Source organism: Citrus clementina, unplaced genomic scaffold, assembly GCF_000493195.1.
Source record: "Citrus clementina cultivar Clemenules unplaced genomic scaffold, Citrus_clementina_v1.0 scaffold_4, whole genome shotgun sequence".
In the NCBI taxonomy this organism is placed as follows: domain Eukaryota; kingdom Viridiplantae; phylum Streptophyta; class Magnoliopsida; order Sapindales; family Rutaceae; genus Citrus; species Citrus x clementina.
Window position 1 is genome coordinate 14,056,234 of NW_006262274.1, and position 27,384 is coordinate 14,083,617.

Here is a 27,384-nt window from a genome sequence, read left to right on the forward strand (position 1 = left end):
AACCAAAGCAAAGTGCATCTCCTTTATAAATTCCTGCTTAAAATTGGTCCACTCATATTACATATATATTTATATATCAGTTTTCCTTTTTGCCCTTTTTCTTCTTTCGTAATCGTTACAAGATGCTCAAATTTTCGACTGTCTTCAAATGTTTTCACCATTAAAATCCCACCATGCTTCCAAAAAGGCCAAAAGCAAAAAAAGAGATGTCACTTGAAGCTGACACGTGGCAGTGATATCATGGAACGTAGTACCACAAAACTTATCCATCACCCATAATAAAACCCCGTGCCCCAACACCCGTTTCCCCACCTCCCCATTGGCCCGTCGCTTTCATGTTTCATGCACATGCACGCAACAACAGCTGTAGTGTACACTGTACACTTACAATAGCAAGATCAGATCCAACGGCCACCACGACGCCTCCGTTACCACGGGAACCTCTCTAAGACTGTAACCGAACCGTCTCTGCTTTTTGTGTCTCTCTCCGTTTCGCTTTCACAATAAGCGTCCGATTTAATGGAAATTTGTTAGAAGCTGTGTTTGCCCAGTAATTGTATCCGAAACGAAACAAAACAAACAAATCCTTTTGTGTTTTTCTTTTGTTTTTTATTTCCACGGTGTACATTAAAGAATAATCCTTTTTTGTTTCGTTTTTAGACGCAAATGCAATTGATCGTCATTTATGACAAATTATTTATTAAAAAAAAAAAAGAACACCCACGTCTCATTAGATTTCTTTCTTTTTTTTTTCCTCCCTAATTTGATCCTTGCTTTTGTTAAAAATGAGAGATCCCTAATAATTATTCCAAAATACTTACATAGACTACGACGGTTATTCACATTCGAATATTATCGATAATACCAAATATTGAGATTAATTTTCTTTTAACTTAAAATCTATGTAATTGACGTACCCCAATTATTGATCCTAATTTTCTTTTAACTTAAAATCTATGTAATTGACGTACCCCAATTATTGACCCTTACACCGTAGATAGAATAAGATGGTTTTGTTTCTCGTGTTTGGTTTCATTTTAGTTATGGGAAAATAAAATTATAGCCGAGAGAGGGAATTTCCCTCTTTAGATTGTTATTTCTATTACATTCATCCTTTTCTTGCTCTTGTATTCTAACTGTTCTGTCGACTCCAATAATGGTCCATGTGGATTTTAATTATAGTGACTTGTCTTTGTATGGTTTGTGCATCAATTATCGAGAAATATTTGAATTTATCCAAGTAACAATAGTTTTCGGGGAAAAAAATAATAGTTAAAATTGGATTCTTAATTATTGTTATTCTAAGAAAAAAAAAATTATTTTTTTCTCTGTAATTTATGTATACAAAAACCATACAAAAGGATCCAACTTTCACTATTTTCTCATGTATTCTTTTTTGTTCATCCAGAACTTTCGCATTCGTTTATGTTATTCCAACAAATTAAACACCACCTATATTAATCTTGGAACTTTTTTTTTTTTTTTGGGGTGAACCTCGGCCGTACAACGAGGCTTGGAAATTATTTTAGTCCGTACTGAACTAAAATAATAGTTCGATTCATTGAGATTAATATGTTTTAGTTATGTATACGGATATACGAATTTTTTAGGTGCTAATATGAATATTAGTAATACTGAAACATTTTAAAAATGTGTTAAAGATCAATATAAATATTACTTCTTATATTATGCTTTATTATAAATATTTAAAAAATTACTGGGTCTCAAATAAATTTTAGAAGGTTAGAGATGTCGTCCCTTTCACTTTGGATATTGTTTGATGATCAGTGAAACAATAAAATTTGATTATTTGACGGTGTTAAATTGTAGAATATATATGATACCTTTAATAGTATAAGAGTACTGCTATTGAGACTCAGGAACGACAAAAGGAAGACAGAAACGGCGGCATATGCTGTCGTTTTCTATCCTCTCTCTTTAGAAAATGAGCATGCGTGAATTTTAAGTTAGACCCACAATCAATTTAAAAAATTAAATTAAACATAATGCGTGAGCCAATAAAGTATTAACAAGAAATTTTTTTTCTCTCACCTCTCTTTTAGCTGGAATAGAAACCACAAACTCACTCACGCACGCACTCTTTACTTCCCTTTTGACAAACCACATAATCACACCCACAATCAACAATCAGCCACGCACTCTTACTTTCCGTTTGACAAACCACATACGACGGACGAGCCCACAGACGACGGACCACCACCATCACGTGATCGAGGAAGTAGAACTCACGCGGTGGTGCGTTGGAGCCGCGGTTCTTTCGAGCTAAAAGGTCGGCGTTCCTGTTGGTTTTCGTCGGCGAGGATGGTAGGGAAACGACGGTCGGCTTCCAAGCTTCAGATCAATACCTTGATCGGCCGGTGGAGTTGTCGGGATCGTGAAATCCAACCGGGTCACGTTCGTGGATCGGGTTGGGTCGGGTTCGCGATTTTTGAGCTAAATCGACGGCGTTCTTGTTGGTTTTCGGCGGCAAGGATGGCAGGAAAACGAGGGCCGACTTCCAAGCTTCAGATCAATACCTTGATTGGCCGGTAGAGTGGCCGGGATTGTGAAATCCAACCGGGTCACGTTCGCGGGTTGGGTTCGTGGGTCAAATTGGGGCAACCTCTCTCCCTTCTCATCTCCTCATCCACTCACAAAGCGCCACACCACGGCTCCCCTTAGCCAGGTTATTGTTGCTGGAATTTTTTTTGCTGGAAGTGTTATTGGAATTTTTTTTGCTGAAAGTGTTACTGGTGCTGGAGTTGTTGCTGCTGGAATTTTTTTTTTTTTGTGTTTGTGTGTTTTTGTTTGTCTCTGTTTCTATTCCTGTCTCAACTACAAGCTTCTATAATAAGTGTTTGGCCTCGGCACAAAATCAATGTTTGTAATAGAGATAATCAATAAAAGTCAGTTCAGTTTTCCAATTTTGTCCGTTTGGCCTGGGCACAAAATTTTTTATGTTCTGATTTATTTTCGAAACAGAGCAGAACTCACAACGTGCTGCCCAGCTGAAATGAATTGAAGCAAAGCAGAGCGACATCGTTTGATGAAAAGGGAATGCTCACACGGTGCTAAGCTGAAATTAAGAGGAAAAATGATTAAAATTAGTTTCCTATCCTCTCTATCTCTCTGGGGAGATTTGCTGGATAAAGTATAAGGAAAAAGATAAAATGAAGAAATTTGAGCTGCTTTTCCATTTTCTTATTCTTTATTTTATTATTTATTATGGTCCCATGCATTTTCGAATTGGCGTAAGGCAACGCGTGAAACCACGCTAGTTTTTGTCGTCCTTTAGTCTTCCTTTAGTTTGTTTACCATTTTCCTATAAGTAAACTCATTAATTTTGGCCTTAAAAGGGAACACAAACACATCATCCCCTCATTAGGGCAAAGTCAATAATCTAATCGTGCCAGCAAATAAAGTTTGGCAATGCTTCCTCGTTGTGTTTGTTAGATGGACACAACGGCAACAGCATGCATTATCAATCACATGGATCATTACCCAGATTCTTAACGTGTGGACCCCCCGGCACCCCCGTCTAATGTCTAATCTAATTGGCTTTTTAGCTGAAATCGTGCCCACGTGGCGCCATAAAACACCTTTCAGATATCTCAACAATTTTTCAACGCTTTTAAAATTGATTTGGTTTAGATATCATGAAATAAATGGTCTTAATAAATACATCATGGTTGGATAAAAAGAAAATAATTGAGAAAGATAATTTAACACTTTTATATCATTTTCTTAAATAATTGGGGGATTAACAATTTTGTTATTCCATGCTCACCTTAAATCATGTTATCATATGAACTTTGAGAATAATGGATGATCCATGTTTGATTTGTTGATGTTATTGTAATTCAGTAATTTTCATCGAACCTTCTCATTTTTTATTTAAATATATACAAATTCTTAATATTAAAATTTTAGTATAATATAGAACCATGTATATCTTTAGTTTTAATTAGACATAAAATATTATTATAAATGTGTCAATTTTATCCACTAATTATTTGCTCCAAACATGTATAATTTTATGATATACTTTTTAAGTAAAATTATTCTTTGTTATTGTAATGAGATGTGAGAAGATTAAACATCACTTATTCTAATGTTGATTACAATTTTTTTTCCCCAAATGTGACTTAGATTATGTTATATATTTATTTATTTCATTGATTTTTTTCTTAATGTTTCAAATTTATAAACTAAAAAATTTTAAAAAATTACTAGAAGCGATAACGTGGTATGCCTCCATGAATCTTCACACATAGATTTTTGAAAACTAGGCGGTGAACAATTTTGTCACATAAAGCCTAAAAATGTTAAGGGCCAATTTGGTAATACTGTAATTTTTAAAATAATTGATATGAGATGTACTGTACAAATAATTAGATGTGAAGAGAATTAGCCACATGTTTAGTAAATTTATTTTTGAGAGTCTTGTGAGTTTTAAAAAGCAGTCATATGTATTTAGTAAATTTTGCTATCGAACTCTTGAAAAAATACAAATGATTAAAATTAACATAGTATTGAATAAAATTTATTTACACATTTATAAACATAAATGTATATAGTTTTTTTAATTGCGTGTATATAGTAATTAATAACTAAAATAAATTTTTTATTTTGTTATCTCACTATAATAGGTAATAATAATAATATTTTTAATTTTAACAAATTTATTCTCTAATTAAATTATGATAATTTTAAATTTTTATAATATACGTGAGTATATATATAAATTGTATAAAGTATAAAACTACTTTTTAAAATTAGATTTTAAAAATATACTCGTTTCTAACTTTTTAAAATTTATTATAAAATAGGATGAAATTACTTGAACAAGAAAAAATAAATTCTCTAATAATAACAACACAATTTCAAAGTGGATAAATATTTCACATTTGATTAGCTAAGCAAAGATTACAAAATGTCTCCAGATGATATCGTTATAATAATAAGTAGGGGTCCGGCTCCGGCGAGGGTAAAAAAAAAAAAATCACGAGGGGGGAGACCATTTCTGATTGGCCAATAATTTCACAAATCCCAAAGAAAACATATTAAAAAATAAAAGCATTCTCTGTCAAGAAAAGTTTAAAAAAATATGAAAAAGTAAAAGCTATTTTGACCTTTTTTTTTTTAATTCTCCTTTAAAAAGAGATTTTGTTGTAGTGTGTCAAAAACACACACAGAGAATTATAACTCCAAGTTACTCAGCAGCTTTGATAATTTGGAACAAATAAAAGGGCGACACGTGGATGGTTGATTTGAACAGCAGTATCTCGGATAAATGCTTTTCTAATCCTTTAAGCAGCGCCCAGCCCCAGCATTCAAAATTCTGGTGCACGGTTATTTGGTCCCCCCCTTTCAGTTCGGCTTCACGGCTTTCCCATTCAATTTATTCTGCTTGTGAACTCCTTGTTAGGTGGCCGTTAGATTTCGTGTGGAAGAGGAAATTGCAATTTAAAAATGTCCCAAATTCTATTATTATTATTATTATTTTTAATTAGACAAACAATTCTTATTTATTTCTAATACTATTTAAAATACATATTTAATATGTAATATGAAGGTTGGTTAGGTTTCATAGTTTACGAGCTTAATATTTATTGAATAATTGAAAAAATGATAGGAGAATAATATTATAATAGTAAGGTTAGTTTAGTAATAGTCGAATATTCTTTCATTTAAAAAGTAACAATTTTCTTGCTAAGTGGTAGACCGGTAGTTCATTATCATTGTTGTTCAATTCTTTATAGGATAATGAATAATGATCTATGTACAACTATTGGTACAATATTTTTATAAACAAAAAAAAAAGAAAATATTTTGTAGTAATTTTTTTTTTCAATCCTACCATGAATTTTTTTTTATCTCGTAGTGATAGTGTACTAACTATAGAATTTTCTATAATAAGAATATCGTTGTTGTATTGTATATTTTCCCATACAGAGAAAATGAAAAGGCAATTATTCTTGACTAACCCGATTTATAAATAAGCATTATTAGATATTAACAAAATGAAGTTTTATTTATTTAGTGCATGAGAGCAACACATAATCATTATATACTTTTATTCACGCATCGGTTGTGATATAATCTAAATTGTCTTTTAAATCTATACACGAACCACTTTACTAAGCATTAATGAAAATTGTTATATTATTATAAAATTAGAATATTAAAAAAATTGATTTAGTACACGATATATCATTTATACCATCGTTCATAAAAATGAACGGAACAAATATAATGCATTTTTTAAATATAGTACTTCAAAATATGTTCCATCTTAAACCCCCACGTGTTGGCATTTTACTCAATAGATAGAAAAAGGGGCAAGAAAATGCACCGTTTGTTTATTTACTTTTATACTCTTCACCAAACCATGACAATATTAATGGCTTTTTTTTAATTTTGTGCCAGCGAGAACAATACAATAAAAATTGAAGCTTTACAGCGCCATGCCCTTGTTGACAAATCAGAAGGAGTCGAGAATAAATTGTTATAAATGCTGCTTGTTACACACTTTATGTGAACAACAATGAAAGAGTTTTTTATTACAATAAAAATGAACTGTAATAATAATAATAATAATAATATTCTTGGAGTAAACAAGGGAGAGGATCTATAGCTAGCTTATCCCATAATAATAAATAATGACAGCTTATACATGCAATTCTTCTTCTTCTTTTTTTTTACCCTTTTTCGTGTATACAAATGTTCAAAACATATCGTACACGACACTCATATTGAATGTTCTCATAGAAATTAGATCATCGGGGCACGCTTTACAATTCATCTCTACGTGAAAACTTTTCCCAAAATTTCATTAGTTCATAACTACCAATACCAAACTCCCCAAATTTGTTTCTTTCTTTTTTTCTTTTTTTTTTTAAAAAAAATTGTTTATTTCAAGCTCCTTTGTTTCAACACCTTTTGAGCTTAAAAACATTTTACTTTCATACTTCATCCTCCAACTCTTGCTCAATTTTCAATTCAAGGATATTTCCTTTGACAAATGTGTTTAAGTTTATTTCTATTGTCAAGTTTTGAATTTATAATCGTTTTTAGAAAATGTAGTCTGGGTACTTATCATAATGATAAGAAAAAAATATATACATTAATTATACTTTAACTAATGGGTTAGTTATTGGTAAGTATTATAAAATTATTAAATTACTAATAAATAATAAAATCTATTAACAATTTACTCATCATAAATACCGATATATGTTGACACCAGAATCTAATTTAGTAGGAACAATGTTTAAGGGTTTGATTAAGGTACCAACACTTAAATGAGTTAATTATCTCTGGGTGACACATATTTTGACAAATTTTAAAAAAAATGACACATGTTTTAAAAATATTTGAGCGGGTGACAAATCATTAATTAACTTTAATGTGAATAGTAAATTAATAATAAAATAATATTTTTACCCCTAGAATTAATAATAAAATAATGTTTATGCAGAAAAACATATAAGTGTAATTGAGTAGGGGTAAAAACATAGTTTGTAACTAATTGCAAGGATAAAAATATTATTTTGTAACTATTATAAGGGCAGAAACATCATTTTATAATTAATTATAGTGACAAAAATATTATTTTATAATTAATTTACTATTCACATTAAAAATAATAATCTGTCAGTATTTTTAAAATATATATATATATTTTAAATTTGTCAAAATATCTATGACGTGGAGGCAATTAACCTCACTTAAATTTATAGATTGGGGCGTTGGGGGAAGTGGTATTATTATGCTTGAACTCAGTCTTGTCAGAGTTCAAACGGCTTTGGTCAAATATGATTTCAAGTCTTGAAATCGCAAAAATGATCAACGGGTGCTAGAATTTTTTAAATTCAGCCACTTTCTAGAATTCCGAATTCAACTGTTCTAAAATTAGCAAAATAAAATCATAATTGTAGATAAATTTCCCTTCATTATCTTTACAAAAGAAAAAAACGAAAAAAAAAAGTTTGGATACGGTTAATTACAAACGTAATTCTTATTATAGAATACTCTTTAATCCTTTTCCTTAAAAAAAAAATGCACCCTGTTTAATCGTTGGAAACTTAATAAATTTCACACCTCATCAACATCAACCCCCGTTTTCTTATCCCTCATAAATAACTTATAACATCATAAATAATACACTAAAACTTAATGAAAAATAAAAATTTTCATTAGGTTAATATTATTAATTTGAGAATTTATTTAGTAGACGCAGATATTTATCTAATGGTGAACGACAATCCATGTGTTCAATTCTCATTGTAAGAATTATACACTAAACCCTACAATTTTTTTTTTTTTAATAGAACTGGTCGTATGAATAATTGCATATTATAAAAAGTGAACGGCCTTGCCCACCGTATAAAAACCTGGATTAATTCACTAGTTAATAATTAAATCCAATCTAGCTCGAGCCATGACCCATGAGCCGATCCACCTAAGCCAAGCCAACGAAGCCCTGTGAGTAACAGCAACTTTCAAAAGCCGTAACGCCGTTATATTAGCATGAGAATAAAATGGCCCGAATCAAAAGCCAAAAGCTCGTGTTTCAAGGGAACGGGTCTGGTACTCTGATTTGTAGTTCCGTTTTATCCACACACGCACACAAACACAACACAACACAATTCACAACCCCCGCCTATTTCTTTTCTGTTTTGTCTTCATTTCAGACCCCCATCAAATTAAAAAAAAAAAAAAAAGTTCAGTTTTTTTTTTTTCTCTTATCTTCTTATATATAAAATAAAGCATATTTCATAAAACAAAAAATCTGTCTCTTTCTCTCTCTCTCTCTGAAGCTCCTCACGCTTTCAATCAATCACCTTACGCAACAACTAAGACCGGCGAGCGAAATCTCGCCGGTTCCTGGCCGGAATTTCAGTCCTTTCTGAGAACAAACATCTGAATCTCCGGTTTTGAAAAGAAAAAAATGTTTCCATTCAAGAGAGAGATTGGATAATTACTTTTCTGGAGAAGTAATTATTATTATTATTATTATTATTATTTAATTAATTAATTGGATGTGCAGAAAAAAACAAAAAGTGAGAAAAAATATTCTCTCCCTTGTGTGGTGAGTAATAATAATAATAAAGCTTCGTAATGCAGGGGGAAAAGAGAAGAAGAGAGATGCTGAGATGAGATCCCTTCTTCCCTTCTTCTTCTCTCCTCTTTAAAACTCCTTTCTCTTTCTCTTTCTCTTTCTCTCTCGCTCTCTCTCTCTCTCTCTATCTATCTTTAAACAATTGTTTAATTGCTCTGCCTTTCGCTTTCTCTCTCTCTCTCTCTCTCTCTCTTTACGACGACGTTTCAAGCTTGAGGGAGAAAGCGAAATTCGATGACAGTCTGGTGAATTCTTTTTTGTTTTTGTTTTTGTTGAAAGGTGAGATTGCTGTTCTCTTTGGGTTACATAATTTTAAGGTCAAACTTGCGGTTGGTTCTGATTTTGATTTTTTTTCCTTTGGGGGATCAAGCGTGAGTTGAATGAAGAAAATTTTGTTTTTTTATATATTTTCTTTAAAGCGCGATCGTTTTGTCATTTTTGTGAATTTTGCGGTGGAAATGCTGAATTTTGATGGAATCTTGAATGTTAAGATTGATTTTGTTGTGATTTAGCTCAACTAAGCTCTGAAGGTGTTGTGTTAGGTTTAATTATTATTATTATTTTTTTAATTTTGGAGAAAAAATGTTTTGAGGCATTTTTTAATAATATTCATTTTTTCAATTTTCATTTTCTCACGAACCAAACAAGGCATTTAGGTTTGGTTGTTGGTAGGTAAGCTTGTGGATTTCATTTTTATGGTATTATCCTTTTCATTTCATTATCTCTCAAATTTTAAGGAAAAAGAAGAAAAATCTCCGTTTAATTTTTTAATGTTAAATATTTAATCTCTTAGAAAGACATATACAAAGTGAACGACTTTTCTCTGAGTTTTTTTTTCTAAAGGAGTAATTTTTTCCTTTTTAATTGGATAGTCTGATATGAGAATTTAAGTGGTAGAAAATTATCATATCTGAAGTAAAAGGAATTTGAAAATTTTGCAGGAAAAAAAGATCATGAAGTAGCAGACTAGCTAGTGATAGAATTTGAGCTTTTGTCTCTGTTTTTGGTTTTCTATCCGTCATCAAACTGCTGCGCTATGCCTTTTGAGATAATGGATCACAGGAGTGGATCTGCTCCAACCCACTTCTCCGAAGAAATTCGTTTTCCAGCTGAGGTAACTGCTTAATGCATCCACTCTAGATTTTCTAATTATCAACTTCTATTGAGTTTGTATCTCAGCAATTTGAATTTCTCTCTGTGGATATGTATTTTGTCCACCATATGTGCTTTTCATTTGAATTTAACTTGTCATCAGTGATTTTTCTGGGCAGAGACAAATTGGTTTTTGGAAGCCGAATACCATGTCCGATCAACAAGGTGAGCGTTTAATGCGTTGAAGTAGTTAACTTTTTGTCGGCTCTTGACTTCTTTTGGAAGGATGGACGTATATTTGATCATTCATTTACCATGGATGTTCTTTGATCATTACCATGATTAGTCATTATGATTGAGTGAGTGGTTTATGTGTTAAATTCATGATTAGCTGGTTCCAGCTGTTCTCGCTTGTCATTACGCGGAAGATTCGGCAATAAGCATTTATACGCAAGATACTGTCTAAAGCGATCTCCACATGTCGCGGAGAATCACATAGCTGGATTTAATTGAGTGTCAGATATTCATTAACCATGGATGTGCTAGACTATTACGATGACTAGTCATTTATGATTGAGTGAATCTTTTTTATGTTTCCTCCAGGACTGTCTGGTTCCAACTGTTTTTGCTTGTCGGTATGCAGAAGATTCATGCATTCATTTGGTCAACAAAGCATATGACATATGGATTTTCGCATCAGATTTCTTTTCCATTTATAGGAAATATTTGGACTTTCTGTTTTTTGACCGGCAAATATTGGACATTTAAGCAAATCTACTCTTTTTTTGTTTTGTTGTAATGGGCACAATTGATACACACAACCATTTTGAAAGGCATACATGGATAATGTTTGCACTTCAGCAGGGTTGTAGATGATATAGATGATGAACTGGGTATCTAAACTTCTCAAGATGAAGTTGCTTTTTCTAAGCTGTTGTAGTTGATGGATATGCTTTTACACGTTCTTATATTTATTAGTCTGATCTGTTTTCTGTTCTGGAATGGTTGTTATGATAGTCAATATTTTCACCACTCTGGTTCATCATTCTATGTGCCTAAGTTGATTTATATATTTTTTTGATTCAGTTAAGCTTTTTTAAGTTCATTCTGTACAAAAGTTGAGTGTAGTATTGATTCTTATCCTGTGACTTGACTTCTTGTTTTATCTACAGATTCTTCTTAAACAATCACAAATGACTGTAGAGAGTTTTTCCAACTTATTCTTATGTAAATGTTGTTCTTCATTAGGTTCAGATGGAACGGTACCAATGCTTGGCGGCAAGTTTGTTGCATCATCACCAATGGAAAATTTTTCACCAGTTGGCATTCCGTCAGTTGATTGGTTAGAACTGCAACAGTCAACATTAGCCAGAGACAAAATGAAAAGGCTAGGGATTGTTGGAGAAGGAGCTGCCAATTTGTCTGAGAATTCATGGAACTCCGTGAATCACCATCCAAAATCATGGTCAAATTTGGCTGTGCAACCAGGAATTAATAGTTTGAGTGGAAACAGGAGTGGTATTAATGGGATCCAGTCTGAAAGCAGTCTGTTCTCAAGCTCTTTGTCTGATATATTTACTCGGAAGAGTAAGTGCTTCTGTTTATGTCTATAAATATGCCTTCTATATTTCCAAATGTAAGCTAATGGCTAAAGTCTGACACCTTAGATGACTTTATGCATTAAGAATATCATGTGGGAATATTGTGGCACTCCAATTAATGGGCCCAAAATTGTCTTAAATACTATCTTCTGTATGTTCATCATAGTTTACTTCTAACTGCTAACTTTTGAAGTCCCTAATTAATTGTCAGAGAATTGATAATTTTTTTCTCCTTCTCTATTAATGTACAGTGAAGTTGTCAGGGAATGAAATTCTATCTCGTCAGCCCCTCAATGCAGTTGCTTCTCATCATCAGCCAGAAGAACCTTTTGAATCTTTGAAAGAAATTGAGGCACAGACTATTGGAAATCTCCTTCCTGATGAAGATGATCTATTTTCGGGAGTGACTGATGATATGGGACATAATTTTCAAGCCAATACTGTGGATGACTTGGAAGACTTTGACCTTTTTAGCAGTGGTGGAGGCATGGAATTAGAAGGGGATGATCGTTTATTTGCAGTGCAAAAAAATTCTGATTTTGTTGGAGGAGTTTCAAATCAAGGGGTTTCTGCTGGTTCGGTTGTTGGCGAACATCCTTATGGTGAGCACCCTTCTAGAACACTTTTTGTCAGAAACATCAATAGCAACGTTGAAGATTCTGAATTAAAGGCTCTTTTTGAGGTGTGTAGCTCTACTTTGCTTTTGCTGTGGTCTTATTACAGAATTACTTAAATTTATTTCAAGTTTAACGTGTCCTTGCCTTCTCATCTATCAGCAATTTGGAGATATCCGAACAATCTATACAGCCTGCAAGCATCGTGGGTTTGTGATGATTTCTTATTATGATATAAGGGCTGCCCGTAATGCAATGAAGGCGCTTCAAAATAAGCCATTGCGACGTAGGAAACTTGACATACACTATTCAATTCCGAAGGTTTGGTGATGTCTTTCATTCTTAACATTCTTCCTAGTCATTATTTCCTTACAGTTGATTTTTTTTTTCTTTTCCCCCTTTTTTTCCACGGTCCTCATTATTGTCGTTTTGTACTCTTTTGATGATCTGATTTTTTTGTTTTAATATCTTGTTTGCTTCATCATTTCAGGATAATCCATCAGAAAAAGATGCAAACCAAGGAACCTTGGTGGTTTTTAATCTTGATTCTTCTGTTTCAACTGAAGAGCTTCACCAAATTTTTGGTATTTATGGAGAAATTAGAGAAGTAAGGCTTTGAGTGATTACTTCTTGCTTCAGTTATATTGAGGTTGATACAATCAGGTTTCATGGTTGTGAATTTGATTTGCAGATCCGTGATACTCCACACAAGCATAATCACAAGTTCATAGAGTTTTATGATATTAGGGCTGCTGAAACTGCTCTCCGCACATTGAACAGGAGCGACGTTGCTGGCAAGCAGATCAAGCTTGAAGCAAGCCGTCCAGGGGGTGCAAGACGGTACGGTTTCCATTTATTTCATGCACTTCTTTCCTTATTTCTATCACAAGTTGGATATATTAGGAAACTTTATGTGCTTCCCTTAACGTATGACTCAGCATAGTAGTGATGAAGACTTAATTCTATTTTGTGTAATGGTCTGTGGCTTTCATGGTCTTACCTTGATTTTTTTATTTTAATTGATTAGTAAACTTATATGTTTCCCTATGTTTTATCTGTTTTTTATATTTTTCTTATTCTTTTTGGCCTATGTTAAACGGTAGATTTCATGAACATTACTTTTGCAGATTCATGGTGCAATCAGAGCAGGAGCAAGATGATTTAAATCTTTGCCAAATTCCTTTTGATGATTTATCATCTGGCCAAATGGGTATGTCTTTGCCGGTTTATAATTCCTTCGTCTTGGTGAATTTGTCTTTTCAGAGCTTTTTCCCTTTTTGTCTGACAAAAATAATTTCCGTGGCTGCAGTTTCTTCTGGAGTAATCACATCTACCTGCATGGATAATGGATCAATCCAGGTTTTACATTCTGCTACCCGGTTGCCTGTGATTGCACTTACTGAATCTCATCAAACTTCTAGTGTGCCGAACGGCTTGCCTTCTCTGGCAAGAGTGGGATCTATTGGCAAGCAATTTGGCCATTATGAGCCCAACCTCTCTTTGGATGAAATGAAGTTTGGCAACCAACATCCAAGTTTCCATCCTCATTCCCTCCCTGAATATCATGATAGTTTGGCCAATGGTCTTCCATACAATTCCCCTAGCACTATTGCAGACATAGCCAGCAGTGTTGGTACCAAAATTAAGGATGGACTTGACAGTAGACACATTCGTGGAGTAAGTTCAAATGGGCACCTGATGGAACCTACTGGAGGGGGTAAGTTCTGTTGATTCTGATGTTCCATAGTTGATTTCAAATATTTGCTTGCATCTCTGCCAGAATTGGGTGGTAAATAACATTTTCAAGAAGATAGCAATTGGATTTTTACACACTAAAGTAAGAGGCTAACATGAAAGCAAGGATTTGCTGGATGCGGATGGTTGTAAAGAATTAATTACTCTTATTTTAAAATTGTGTGGCTTGCCACTTGTTTGAAGACTGATTGCTTTCTTTATTAATGAGATGGATAACATAGACAACTTCAACCACATATGGGTGCGTGGTGGTGAACATTGGCTGCCAAGTGAAAGTGGGTATTTACCAAACACCAGAAGTTGTGATTTCAAAATTAAGTACAACAAATCAACAATTACAAACATACCCTAAACTGATTTTTTTTGGACTTCTGGATGTTCCTCTTAACATTATGCTAGTTTTGCACATTGCTTGTGCCCAACTGCCCATGTTTGAGATGTACGGTACAATGTGGCTACCAGGACCTTAAAGCAATAACTACTTTGTTTGCCCACTGGTGTTTTCTCTCTACTGCCTGCTGCTGAGCTCCATTTTCTTCCTTATATAGTGCTTTCTCCAGCGCACCTTAGATTAAATAGATTAGCTTATTCATTGCTTGCAATGTAAAATTATACTGGTTCAGATGGAAAGGGATTTTTCAATTTGTATATTTACTTTCTTGTATACTCCAATGGTTTTCTGGGTCAAGCCAATTCAGGGATTTTGAAGATAGATAGATCGGTTGTAATTCACCTAGTATTGAACTCAGCACATAAAATGTGTCATAGATTCTAATTTTCGATTATTTTACATTTTTCTTTTACACATCAGATAAGTGATTTCCTCATTTTGATTTTTATTTATTGGTTTGGTGAGTTGTTTGTTGATACAATCCTTTCCATCCAGTTTTTGGATCTCCTAGAAATGGAAGCTACGCCCTTCATGGAAATCCTTATGTTTGGAATAACTCCAATTCGCATCAGCAGCATCCTTCAAGTCCCATGGTTTGGCCAAATTCCCCATCGTTTCTCAATGGTCTGCATGCTAATCGTGTTACTCACATGCCTGGATTTCCTAGAGTACCTCCTCTGATGCTGAACGCAACATCGCCTGCTCACCACCACATTGGATCAGCACCAGCAGTTAATCCTTCTCTTTGGGATAGGCAGCACGCTTATGCAGGGGAGTCTCCCGAAACTTCTAATTTCCACCTGGGTTCTCTTGGGAGTGGGGGTTTCCTGGGTCGTTCTCCATCACATCATGTGGACATTGCTTCTCAGAACATCCTTTCTCATGTTGGTGGAAATTGCATGGACATGACTAAAAATGTCGGAATTCGTTCTCCTCAGCAGATATGCCACCTTTTTCCTGGAAGGAATCCAATGATGTCAATGCAAACTTCTTTTGATTCTTCTAATGAACGCATGAGAAACCTGTCGTACCGCAGAAATGAATCTAATTCAAATCATGCTGATAAGAAACAGTACGAACTTGATATTGATCGCATTTTGCGGGGTGATGACAGTCGAACTACGCTGATGATCAAGAACATTCCCAACAAGTATTTGAACTATCCTTCTAGTTGTTTCAAGCATTTTATTTCTCATTGCTTTCTCCTGTCATTCTATTTATTTGTGTGAAGGATGTCAGTATGCAGCATTTCCTTGTCCATGAAACTAATTAGTAGTGAACTGCAATTTTTGATTTTATTGATATATGTGTTGTGACCTTGGTAATCAGTACTAGGCATTCTAGTGATGCATTAGATTCAGTATCCTTGAGTACTTAAAATTTTCTATTCCAATTTGGTTAGTCTAGTATGGTGTGTCTTAGATAATTTATTATAGAAATTTGACAGTAACGATAATTTTTCATTTGATCATTTTTGTAATCATGTTTAGTTGCTAAATAGTGGAAGTTGGTGCATGCTTTTGTATTAATTATACTCGAATTGCTAATTTCCTATTTTCAAATCAATTTGATGTGTTTTTCCCTCTTTATTAACCCTTACATTTTTGGTTTGATATGGTGATTTTAATAGGTATACTTCAAAGATGCTTCTGGCTGCAATTGATGAGCATTGTCGAGGAACATACGATTTTATTTATTTGCCAATTGACTTCAAGGCAAGTTTGTTCGGTTTTTTTTCATTTTTAATACCCTGACGGATCATCTTCATTTTCCCTCTTCTTTTGAATGGAAGAGAATCTCTCTTGATATATGCATGAAATACTCATACATTTTTATATGTACGATTTAGTAATTCTTTAATTATCAACAGAACAAATGTAATGTGGGCTATGCATTCATCAACATGATTGATCCCCGCCAGATTATTCCTTTCCATCAGGTTAGATAGATGAGCTGTGATATGTGCTTAGAAGGAATTTATTGCTTTCTTTTGGAATTGGTTTTCTTGTCAACAAATGTTTGTGGCATATTGTACTAAAAACTAATGGAAAAAGAGACAAATCTTCTTTGCAGGCATTCAATGGAAAAAAGTGGGAAAAGTTCAACAGTGAGAAGGTGGCATCTCTTGCATATGCTCGAATTCAGGGAAAAGCGGCTCTTATTGCCCATTTTCAGAATTCAAGCTTGATGAATGAGGATAAACGTTGCCGTCCTATTCTCTTCCATACTGATGGCCCCAATGCTGGTGATCCGGTAGGATATCTGGGTACATTCAACTCATTATTTAGATTTATATAAAGAATTGATTGTAGTTCAAACTGAGCTGTTAGAAGTAATTCTAATCTATTGACTGGTGGATTTTGGAATTTTCTCAAGTTATCATCAGTCAACTGAAGTTCCGGTCTAGTATCCTAGTCTTGGTTAGGTAACAGGTGTTGGTTAGGAAAATTTTTGGGAATGATTTGACTGTCAACATCAGGCACTTCTGGTGCATTTGCGAAGGACCAAAACTAACCCATCTTTTATTCCTTTGTAGGAGCCGTTTCCCATGGGTACAAATATTCGATCAAGATTGGGCAAACCTCGAATCAATGGCAACGAGGAAAGCCAGCGCCAAGGATTCACTTCAGTATCTGGAAACGGAGAGGAATCTCCCAATGGATCAGACTCCTCGGGTTCTTCAAAGGGTTCTGATTGAGTAATCAGGTTTAACCAAGGTCCGAGGCACTAACCTTAAAACCCTGTATCAGAGTACAAAAGCTAAACCCATCCCTATTCTGTATATCAGGGGTGGCCTGACAACATTTTTCAGCTATAGAGGGAGCAATTTTTGCATAGTTTTTGGAAATCAAAATTCAAAACCAAAATCCAGTGGGCTATTTGCTGATTTTCTTTGCTGTTTCCTTCAACAGTTTTTGTATCATCGCCCACTAAGTATAGAGCATGGCGTAATAGAGAGAGGTTAAAAGTTTTGGATAGTCGTGGCTAAACAGAGTTATGATGTACAGAAGTTCCTGAGCTTTTTGAATGACTCTGGGGATCTTCTCTGTTTTTGTTCTCAATTTTGTATCCCATTATCTTTATTGTAATTGCAATTTTCCCTTGAGATTTTGGAGGTGTTTGTGGACTCCGCTTCTGTTCTATGCGGGCGGTTGTGATTGCTCAAGGAGAGATAGAGAGAGAGAGAGAGAGAGAGCTCATTTTCTGATTTAATTATTGTTCTGGTTGTTAGAAATTTTTGAAGTGCTGGTCTATTGTGTCCGACGTTTGTTTAGAACTTTTTACTTTCTCCCAGTTTCTTTCCTTTTGTGTCCAAGCTTACAAGACCTGCCTGTGTACGTCCCGGCCAAGAGTTCATGTAAGCTAGCCCGCAGACTAGTTTACACTAAAGATCCGTTTTAACTGTCTGTCTTGCATTTTCGGCCGAAGAATAATGCAAGGAAACAACTGTAGGGAGACGGGTTAATCGTATAATGCGTATGCAACTTTGCATCATTTTTGGTGAGAGCACGTTACCTCCGTTATCATCCAAGTAAAGTTGTTGTGGCTTAGTTTAGCTGGCCGTGAGTGCACATTGCATCCTCGATCATCTGAGTAAACACGAACATTTTTTTAATTTTGCAAATCAGTCAAAAATTAGTTAATATGTTGTATTATTATTATTGTAGAAAATGAATTCGAGATTTAATGGACAAGATATTAGAATTCGTAGCCAACTGGAGCTCAAGCTACGGTCAATTGACTCAATTGTTGGGCTTGGACTATACTTGTAGTTGCAGCTCGCGTGATTTGGTTTTGAATTTTTTGATGATTTCCTTTCAACTATTTGATGTTCCGTCTGCGTGCCCTTTTCCTCAATTTTGCCAGCAACCAAAAAAGAAAGAAGTTTAAAAATCTTGTTCAAAAACCTGGCATTGATATTTGGAAACGAATGCAAAGAAGAATACTGTCACAAATCTCTCAATCAGCCAAGCTCAACTTCCGATTCACTCAAAACTTCTTCTTATTCTCCTCAAATGAAACCCAAAGCCCAAACCTAAATGGAGGCGGGGATGATCCTCTGTACTCGGACGTGCCGAAACCCCGTAGGGACAAGTCGGAGAGAAAGCCGTATCCGACGCCGATGAAGGTCTTGATACGACGAGCGAAAGAGGAGAGAGAATCAAGAAAAGCTGAGCCTGTTAAGCTTCTCGAGCATCCACCTGGCAACGGATTATTGGTCCCTGAACTCGTCAGCGTGGCCCACCAGGTCTACCGAGCTCGTCAGTCACTCCTCTCCGGTCTGTCTAAGCTCATCCAGTTCATTCCCGTCCAACGCTGCAGGTAAAGATTCGACGTCGTTTTTTGATTGCCTCTTTTCACGAGAGTACCCTATCTTTTGATTTTTTCTTTTTTTAATATTTCTGTTTTATATACAATTTAATGATGTTCACATGTTGCCATTTTGGTTAATTCATCTGTTAATTATAATGGGGTGAATTCTCTTTTCTTGTTTAGATTCTGCTCTGAGGTTCACATTGGCCATGTGGGCCACGAAATCAGAACCTGCACCGGCCCGAAAAGCGGCTTTCGAAGTGCTGCACATGTGTGGAGAAGAGGAGGAGTTGGTGATGTTGTATTCTTTCCCAAATGCTTCCATCTCCACGATCGTGTTGGGAAAGCGAGAGTTGTGCATGACGAGAGGCATTCTGTTCTGAGGATTCCTGCCATTGTTGAGCTCTGTATTCAAGCAGGTGTAGACATTGAAAAGTACCCTACTAAGAGAAGAACTAAACCGGTATACTCTGTTGAAGGAAGAATAGTAGATTTTGAGTCAGTGGTAGAAAATGATGAAATGGAGAAACATGTATTGGATTCTTATTTGGGAGCTAAGATTGATGAAATGGAGAGGAGTTCAAAATGTGAACGGATGGATCAATCAAATGATGTAGAAGGGGCAAATTTGAGGGAGGTAAGTATTAGGACATTGGCCTCGTGGTTTGAGATGATATCAGGGGCCAAGGAGATGATGGAGAAGTACACTGTGTGGACCTGTGGATACTGTCAGGAGGTTCAGGTTGGTCCCAAGGGACACAAGGTGAGGATGTGCAAGGCATCAAAGCATCAGTCTCGCGATGGTATGCATGCGTGGCAAGAAGCAACAATGGATGATCTTGTTGGTCCCAACTATGTCTGGCATGTTCGAGATCTGAATGGGCCTGCTTTGGATAACAACTTGAAGAGGTATTACGGTAAGGCTCCAGCTGTAGTGGAGCTGTGCGTGCATGGTGGTGCTCCTGTTCCAGATCAATATAGAAGCATGATGAGATTAGATGTGGTTCCTCCTGAACGTGATGAAGTTGATCTTGTTGCTTGAAGTAGTTTCGTTTCAAGCATATGGAATATAGATACACTGACAAGACCATGACCACCGGAGCTTTGGATGTGACTCTTTATACTGTGATTATGACTTAAAACTGAAATTCTTGGCTCATTAGCTTGGGAACCAAGCTCTGTTGTGATGGGTTTGTCAAGTTGTGCCACTTGGGTTGGTCTGGTTTGAGTGGCTTGGATAAATAATATGCCATTTTTCTGCGGCCTTCCTAGTTGAATGGACGACATATGAAATGATGCTAGAGAAGCGGAGTTGATCGGCACTAACTTAAGGTTAAGATCGATTTTGTCAATGAAGTAGCCACGGTGAATAACTGCGGATATGATTTAGCGGAAAATCCTGATGTTTAATAATGATTCTGATCTCCTCAGAGACATATTTTGAGAATCTATTTGAGGAAGTACCATGTATAATTAAGAAAGTCATTGATCTGGTCCTCCTAGACGCGTTACACACACATAAGCACACACTCTTCTGCTTCAAGACATTGAAAATGGCTATTTCCGATTTCATGTGTACCAGAGAAAGGATAAATCCCGTTTTCGTAAACCTCTTTGTGTTCAGTTTGTGATTGTGAGCTAGATCAATTGGCAACTACTCTTTAGATTTTGAGAACGGCCCTCAAAATGATTAATCAGTTTATTTCCAAAGCCATTGGAGTTACTAGTTGGAACTCGTACTTGCGGATCTTCAGATACAACTAAAACCAAACGTGTAGTCGTGTGTCGCCAACATAGCAGCTGCTCAAAGAAATAGGAATTATTCTTTCGGTTAATTATTTCTATTTTTTCTTTCCCTCGTATTGGGAATAATAATAATAATAATAAGGTTGAGAAAATTGGAGTTGTATTGCTGAAAAAAATAAAAAAAATGATAATTCAAATAAATTCCGGAAAAAATTAAAAGAAAATTAGCCAGAAAATATCATTTTGCGTTGAACTGTGAAACCATGCGACCCAGAGCGGCTAGTAATTGGTAAATGTAAATGCTGATTATTAATAATTATAATTATTAGTATAATTTCCTGCGGCAAAGAAACACAAATTCCTTCTTTCTCTGCTTATCGCCGCGAAACAAAAAAGAAAATAAACAGAAGAGAAGAAAGTGTCGGTACAAGTACAATACGGTTCCAAAAGCGAAGAAAGGATACAGATGAGCGAGCTTATTGTAAAGAAACCGAAGCAAGAAGAAGAAGAAGAAGAAGAAAACGGAGGATGTAACAGCAAAGACGAGCAGGAAGAGGCATTGGTCGCTTTGATCGAGCACCGCACCAAAGAAGTTCAACATCTCCGTCAGCGTATCTCCTATTACAAATCTCAGGTTCTTTCACTTTCTTTCCTTTTCTTTCCTTTTTTTTCAGTTTTGATAACAATTTTAATCAGTTTTATTTCGTTATTCTCATTTGTATTATAATCTTTGTTTAGGTATTTGTTTCCTAGAAAGTGAAATATCCGAAGCTTAAAGTTTGAATATACTAACTAGATGATGATGCTTTTTCTTTTCCTTTGGCATTTGAAGTTCTTTCTTTCAACTTTGCACTTTTTTAAAAATCGATTCCTTTTATTTCTTTTTGTAATTGATTGTTCTTTCTTACGTTTTTACAAAACATGAAGAATAAAAAGTTGTGTGTATTTTTACACTAAAACGTTGCTGATGAAGTTGCAATTAGTTGCTAATTATGTTCTTTGTGAGAGGCTTGCAGCTTGAGGAAGCGGAGAAGAGGTTAGAAGATTCACAATCTAAATTGGCTCGTCTTAGATGCCAAGATAATGTGGTTTCGTCTAGAAGTTCTCCGGCTAACGGAACTAAGAGTGTAAAGGTGGAGCGCAGATCGGTCAGTCCTGTACATATTAATGAAGGTTCTTCTAGAAACAAATCTCAATCTAGAACAGAACTTTTAATTCCTGCTGTGAATCCCAAGATTTCTGAACCTATAAAATCAACATGGTCTGGTGCGAAAGATGCATCTGGTTCAAGTACTCAAGCAAGTCCTGCTGCTCACTCTATTGGTATCGTAAAAGTAAAAGGGGAGAAATCTCATAGAAACTTGTCGGATTCAGAAATTGTCGAAGTTCGAGATAGAGGAACAAAACGGAAGTTTGGTAACATTCTGACCTGATGAATTTCATTGCGTGTGTGTATTTTTCTTGAAATCATATTTTCAATTGGTTTTGCATCGGGCTTTTCCAGTAGTTACCTTCATGGTTTCAATCATTTGCAATTTCGGCTCATCAAACTTTTTCTATATATCAGAGCATAAAGAACATAGAGAATTGATTCCATTGGTGCGTACTAGTGCTTCACCTGCTACAATCCACTGCCATACAAGCAATCACGTCTCTAGTCTGCACAAAAGAAAATTGAGAAGTCTTTCATTGAACCCTGTGAATGAACAGCTTTTTGTTACCAGGTAATGGAGCTGTTTGAATAGAGAGACTATCTTTCACTTTTAACTGAATGTTGGTGATCTTTTGGAATGAATGAAACATAAAATCTTTTGCTTCCAAGTCTTGATCGTGGATTTTGTTTTAGTTTTTACCGTGTGTCCTTTTAAGATTAAGATAAGCGGTCACGCATACTTGGTCTTCTGTCTTGAATTCCTGACTCAGGTAATGCAGATGGCTTTTTGGCTTAATACATGAACAAGAATTTTTGTTTCACTTGTGAGCTCTATAATCTTAAGCAGGCACATGAAATGCCGTGGACAGGCTTAACTTGCACCTTTTTTTTGGTGTTTTGGTTCTTCTTTTACTTAAGTAACGTATGTTTTGTCATTATCAAACAAACAAAAAAATTATAGAGAAAAAATACTGCATTTTGTTCATTTGATTCCATAGGAACTAATTTTTTCTGGTTAATATGGAATTCTTGCAGTGCTTTGGATGGAGTAATCAGGTTGTGGCAGCTTCAGTCCAGGGGGTAAGTTATACTGTTTGTCTTGAGCTGGTGAAGTTTTACCAGGTAGCTTACACAAGCTTTTGACTGTGGCATTGCATATGAAGTGAAAGAACATGGCATTTTATACATACCATCAGTTTTACGGTATTAGATGTCGAATGATAAAACTAGTAGGAGATGCACTGTGAATGTAACGCATGTGAAGAGGAATTCAACGCATGAAAACTGTGCTGATGAAAGTGTCTCAAGTGATTAGTTCATTCATAATAATCTGGTGATACCTATAGAACTTGAGAAGAAAAGTCATATCATGCTGAACTTTATGGGTAAATTTGATGTCTTTTCCATTGTATTAACTGTTTAGTGATACGCTGAACTATTTGGATCACATTCTGTAAAAATGCATTTAGGAAATTGTAAAGCCTTTTGGTCCAGCATCTAGTTGGCTACTTGAACTGGTCTTGACTTAGGCAGAATCTGCATTTTTAAGGGGCTATCTTTTATCATTTGTAATTTTAAACAGGAAGTGATTAATAAGAACAATTGGTTTTTTGGTATAAAATGGGTAGTGTGAATTTTATTTGGCTCCAGAAAGTTGCAATATTAAAGACTTTCTTCTTTTTTATGAGTGGTTGAGGGAATATAGCTCCTTCCAGGTCTAGATTTTTTTCTTTGTACCCTCTTTGTCGGCCTCTTTTAGTAATGCCATTTTGGCTAAGATAGTATCTCTGTTAAGGTAGCCTAAAGATTGGAAAATCACTGTCAGTTTGTATTTTGTTGCCAAATTATTGTCATGTGTTGCCCTCTACTTGGAAGAGAAAAATTCTTGTCTTCTCCTGTAGCTATTATTCGCACTTTCAATATCTGATATCCTAGAGGCAGAAAGTAACCAAAAACTAATTTGTTCTCATGTGGTGTTGGTCCTTATGTTTTATCTTAAATTGCAGGTCAGGTGCCTCCTTACTTAGTACTACTGATTGTTTATCTCCAAAGCACAGGAGATGGCCAGAAGATATAGCCTGGCATCCACAGGGAAACAGCCTTTTTTCTGCACACACTGCTGATAGTGGGGATTCTCAGATATCAGTCCTAAATCTGAATAAAACAAAAGGAGTAAGGGCTACTATCATTTTTTATTTAATAAATATATTACTGCTACTAAAATCTTGCATGTTAATTTCCATAGCATATATTTGTAAAGATGTGGAGATCACCCGGTCCCCATGTCTAGTTATAGCTCCATGAACATACAATTCTGATGTTCAAAGTTCTCCTTCAGATAAAACATGATTGTTTTATGTTTGTGCATTACAGAGAGCTTGTGTAACCTTCCTAGATGATAAACCTCATGTTAAGGGTATTATCAACAGCATTATTTTCTTGCCCTGGGAAAATCCCTGTTTTGCCACTGGTGGCAGCGATCATGCTGTTGTGCTTTGGAGTGAGAGAGATGCTGAGGACTCGTGGAAGCCAAAAGCCCTTCACAGGAATTTGCATTCTTCGGCTGTTATGGGAGTTGCTGGGATGCAGCAGAAGCAGATTGTGTTATCTGCTGGTGCAGACAAGAGAATTATTGGGTTTGATGCAGGAGTAGGAAGAGCCGACTTCAAGCATCAAATAGAAAGTAAATGCATGAGTGTTCTCCCTAACCCTTGTGACTTCAATCTATTCATGGTTCAAACTGGGTAAGAAACTTCTACTCTGCATTGAGGTTCTTTACTTTTTATATCTATCTCCCAGTTGTTATACATCTTTATTAACTGTTGAAGTCACATTGGATTTGTTAATACACCTGCTTCATCTGTTTCTTCTAGTATTTGATTTTACTTGTTAAACAAGTAGCTTAAAAGTACATGAGATTACTAAACTTTACTGACAAAAGCGATGCAACACATTGAAAGACCTATTAGAATATCCCATTTAATTGGCTGCAGTTGTGTTGGAGAATTGTGATGAATTGGATATGTCATGGTTAAGTTTTTAACTAATATGAATCTTATGTTATTCTAATTTGGGAACCGTGTCAAGCCATTCTTATAATGTGATTTAAAATATCTGGCATGGTTCATATTTTACTACAACAATAATGAGACCGGTTTCAAGCTATAATACGTCCACATGAGTTGCTATGTTTCTGCTTCCTACAGTTACGAATACTTCAGATTAATAAAATTATGGAAAATGGAGCATATCAATTTACTTTCTAGAAAGTTATTAAAGTATTCAAGTTCATTAACAGAATCACTGTGGTAGTAATCTGTTGCTGTCATATTGTATGCTTGAAAAACTACACCTTACCCCCAACCCCTGCACTTGTCTGAGTAGGAGGTCATAGGGTACACTGCAAGGTAGTGATGCCGAAATTATAATTAGAGATGTAAAGCATGATACTATGGATGCATAATTGATATGGAGAATCTACTAGTGGGCTTTATTACATTAAGATATTGTCGTTTATTGTCAGAGTGAAGTGATTGAAAAATTCCTCAGCCACCTAAAAAATAAACACATAAAGTAAGAAAGAAAGAAAGATAATAATAATAATGATAGAAAAAATAGTCAGTTTTAAGAGATGTATGTTCTTTTTTTTTGCCTTAAGATTTGAACTATCAGTTCTATAATTTTGAGACCTGAGTTGCTGTTGTCGTGCAGGGTTGTAGTCATGTGTCTGGGTCATCTTTAGTTGCTGTATGCTAGTGTAAGAAAATATCTGGTGATTTAACATGGATCTGATGAATTTGACTGTGAGATTGTAGCCTTGAGAGGGAAACATCACTTGATTTGGGAAAACCTGTAGTTGCCTTAATTAGAAGGAGCTTTCTTCCTATTTTTGTTTTTATATTTTCTTTTGCTGCCTGGAAGTTTTGAAAATGTGACATCTTGTGTTCAGGACTCCTGGGAGGCAGCTCCGATTATATGATATTAGACTGAGGCAGACAGAAATTCATGCTTTTGGGTGGAAGCAAGAAAGTAGTGAATCCCAGTCAGCTCTGATAAACCAGTCTTGGTCTCCTGATGGATTATACATAACATCTGGTTCAGCAGACCCTGTGATCCACCTCTTTGATATCAGGTACAGTGCCAACAAGCCATCCCAGTCAATACGAGCTCATCAAAAACGAGTCTTTAAAGCTGTGTGGCATTATTCACATCCGCTTCTGATTTCCATATCTTCTGATCTGAATATTGGATTGCACAAGATTTAAACTTCTGTTCTTGTATGACAAAACATCATTCCTCTCATTTTGCTTTGGTGCTCCTCTTCATGCATCCAAGAGAAACAGCTCTTTTTGGAGAACAATTTTGGTTCATCCTAGCAAATACCATGCCATTGGGATATGTAGGATTAAAAGATCGAGTTTTCGTCGGAGAAACAGTTACACATGCCTTCACATTAGTTGCCCATATGCTGTGATGACCGGCCAGAAATTGACTGAGAATCCAGGTTTGCTGGTATCACAATATCACTCACATTTTCTGTATTCTTTTCCCATTGGAAGGAAATTTAATGCAACTGTATTAGCTTTCAATGTATTTTCGTGACCCATACACAATATTCCCGCTGGATCCTGTATCACGTTAAAATCGTTAACAGCATCAGGCAACGATTTGTATTAGGAATTTTGATCGTCATGTCAATTGGAATTCATACATTGCACGGTCAACATATATGAATATTAGCAGGGTTACCTTTTCTCTCGTGTCGTGCATTTTGGAATGGCTATCAAAATTGTTCGTTACTGGACTTGGAGGTAATGTACTCACAGTTACGGACTTACGGTGTCATTAAATGGTCATATTTAATTTATTTTTTTAATTTTTTGACTATTTAGATCATAGAATATGGTACCTTGAGGTACCATAGTCGGACCCTATTTAATTGTTGTTATTATTATTATTATTATTACACTACAAAATACCAAATCAGGGGTGCAAGCCTGGTTGTTATTATTAAAATCAAGATTTCTAGGCATGCCTACGTTGGAAAAGTTTCATTTCTGCGTTAGTCATGTTTTTTTTGTCTTAACATATCCAACGACAAATCCACCAGTTACAAACTAAAGGGGGCGAAAAAGAGAAATCTTCTAGATTTGGTCCAAGCGTTACAGGTCGTTCGGCGTACAATTCTCCATCGTGAGTAGGTTGGTAGGCGTATGCAATGTACAGCGATGAAACCGAACAACAGTGGAGATGGACGTTGACCTTGACCTTGACTAGCCAAGGCCCACCAACTCCTTGATACCCATTACGTACAGTAAGTTAGTGGGCTACAATGTAATGGTATATGTTTTGTTAGGTATTTAGGCCCAGTAACCCCACCACCTTCATTTCTTCTAGTGGTTGACTCCTTGACCTGGGTGCTCGTTGACTAGTAAATTCATCTAAACTTGACATTGACGCCATAAATATACAGTTTCGTCCTCATAATTTACTGTAGTACATGGCAACCACCGAGCTGCTCCCTAAAGTTCGAGTCCCAGCATAGTACTGAGACTTTATTCCCCTCCTATAATTAAATAAGGATAAATGTCTCT

The 27,384-nt window shown here is 35.3% G+C and overlaps 3 protein-coding genes across 6 annotated transcripts; all 3 read left to right on the forward strand.

Annotated features, from left to right (window-relative positions):
- The first annotated feature begins 8,780 nt into the window (after nucleotides 1–8,780).
- Nucleotides 8,781–17,871, forward strand: LOC18044348 (protein MEI2-like 1). Of its 4 annotated transcripts, none has more exons than XM_006436894.2 (15): nucleotides 8,781–9,403; nucleotides 10,066–10,238; nucleotides 10,396–10,441; nucleotides 11,465–11,803; nucleotides 12,069–12,499; nucleotides 12,594–12,752; nucleotides 12,922–13,038; nucleotides 13,123–13,271; nucleotides 13,559–13,641; nucleotides 13,741–14,148; nucleotides 15,073–15,727; nucleotides 16,208–16,292; nucleotides 16,448–16,516; nucleotides 16,651–16,830; nucleotides 17,114–17,871. In XM_006436894.2, exons 2-15 carry the CDS (start codon nucleotides 10,161–10,163, stop codon nucleotides 17,273–17,275), a joined length of 2,961 nt encoding a protein of 986 aa, XP_006436957.1. In that variant the 5' UTR covers nucleotides 8,781–9,403; nucleotides 10,066–10,160; the 3' UTR covers nucleotides 17,276–17,871. The 4 variants fall into 4 exon arrangements, with proteins under 4 accessions (XP_006436957.1, XP_024041297.1, XP_024041298.1 ...); XM_024185529.1 differs by having other exon boundaries at nucleotides 11,471–11,803; XM_024185530.1 differs by lacking the exon at nucleotides 8,781–9,403 and having other exon boundaries at nucleotides 10,147–10,238; nucleotides 10,380–10,441.
- A 275-nt stretch (nucleotides 17,872–18,146) lies between these two features.
- Nucleotides 18,147–20,690, forward strand: LOC18044548 (APO protein 3, mitochondrial). Its single transcript, XM_006436896.2, has 2 exons — nucleotides 18,147–18,900; nucleotides 19,075–20,690. The coding sequence occupies exons 1-2, from the start codon at nucleotides 18,407–18,409 to the stop codon at nucleotides 19,931–19,933; spliced, it is 1,353 nt and encodes a 450-aa protein (XP_006436959.1). The 5' UTR covers nucleotides 18,147–18,406; the 3' UTR covers nucleotides 19,934–20,690.
- Nucleotides 20,691–20,967: 277 nt separating this feature from the next.
- On the forward strand, nucleotides 20,968–26,548 carry LOC18044549 (U5 small nuclear ribonucleoprotein 40 kDa protein). The gene is made up of 7 exons (XM_006436897.2): nucleotides 20,968–21,271; nucleotides 21,654–22,053; nucleotides 22,205–22,361; nucleotides 22,826–22,870; nucleotides 23,797–23,962; nucleotides 24,164–24,534; nucleotides 25,740–26,548. The coding sequence occupies exons 1-7, from the start codon at nucleotides 21,104–21,106 to the stop codon at nucleotides 26,053–26,055; spliced, it is 1,623 nt and encodes a 540-aa protein (XP_006436960.1). The 5' UTR covers nucleotides 20,968–21,103; the 3' UTR covers nucleotides 26,056–26,548.
- The last annotated feature ends 836 nt before the right edge of the window (nucleotides 26,549–27,384 follow it).

Coding starts and splice junctions, on each gene's coding strand:
- LOC18044348 (XM_006436894.2), top strand. CDS start 10,161: ATGCCTTTTGAGATAATGGATCACAGGAGTGGATCTGCTCCAACCCAC. Junction 13,039..13,122: donor TTTATGGAGAAATTAGAGAA/GTAAGGCTTTGA, acceptor TTTGATTTGCAG/ATCCGTGATACTCCACACAA. Junction 16,293..16,447: donor ATTTGCCAATTGACTTCAAG/GCAAGTTTGTTC, acceptor AATTATCAACAG/AACAAATGTAATGTGGGCTA.
- LOC18044548 (XM_006436896.2), top strand. CDS start 18,407: ATGTTCCGTCTGCGTGCCCTTTTCCTCAATTTTGCCAGCAACCAAAAA. Junction 18,901..19,074: donor ATTCCCGTCCAACGCTGCAG/GTAAAGATTCGA, acceptor TTTCTTGTTTAG/ATTCTGCTCTGAGGTTCACA.
- LOC18044549 (XM_006436897.2), top strand. CDS start 21,104: ATGAGCGAGCTTATTGTAAAGAAACCGAAGCAAGAAGAAGAAGAAGAA. Junction 22,054..22,204: donor AGGAACAAAACGGAAGTTTG/GTAACATTCTGA, acceptor TCTATATATCAG/AGCATAAAGAACATAGAGAA. Junction 22,362..22,825: donor GAACAGCTTTTTGTTACCAG/GTAATGGAGCTG, acceptor GAATTCTTGCAG/TGCTTTGGATGGAGTAATCA.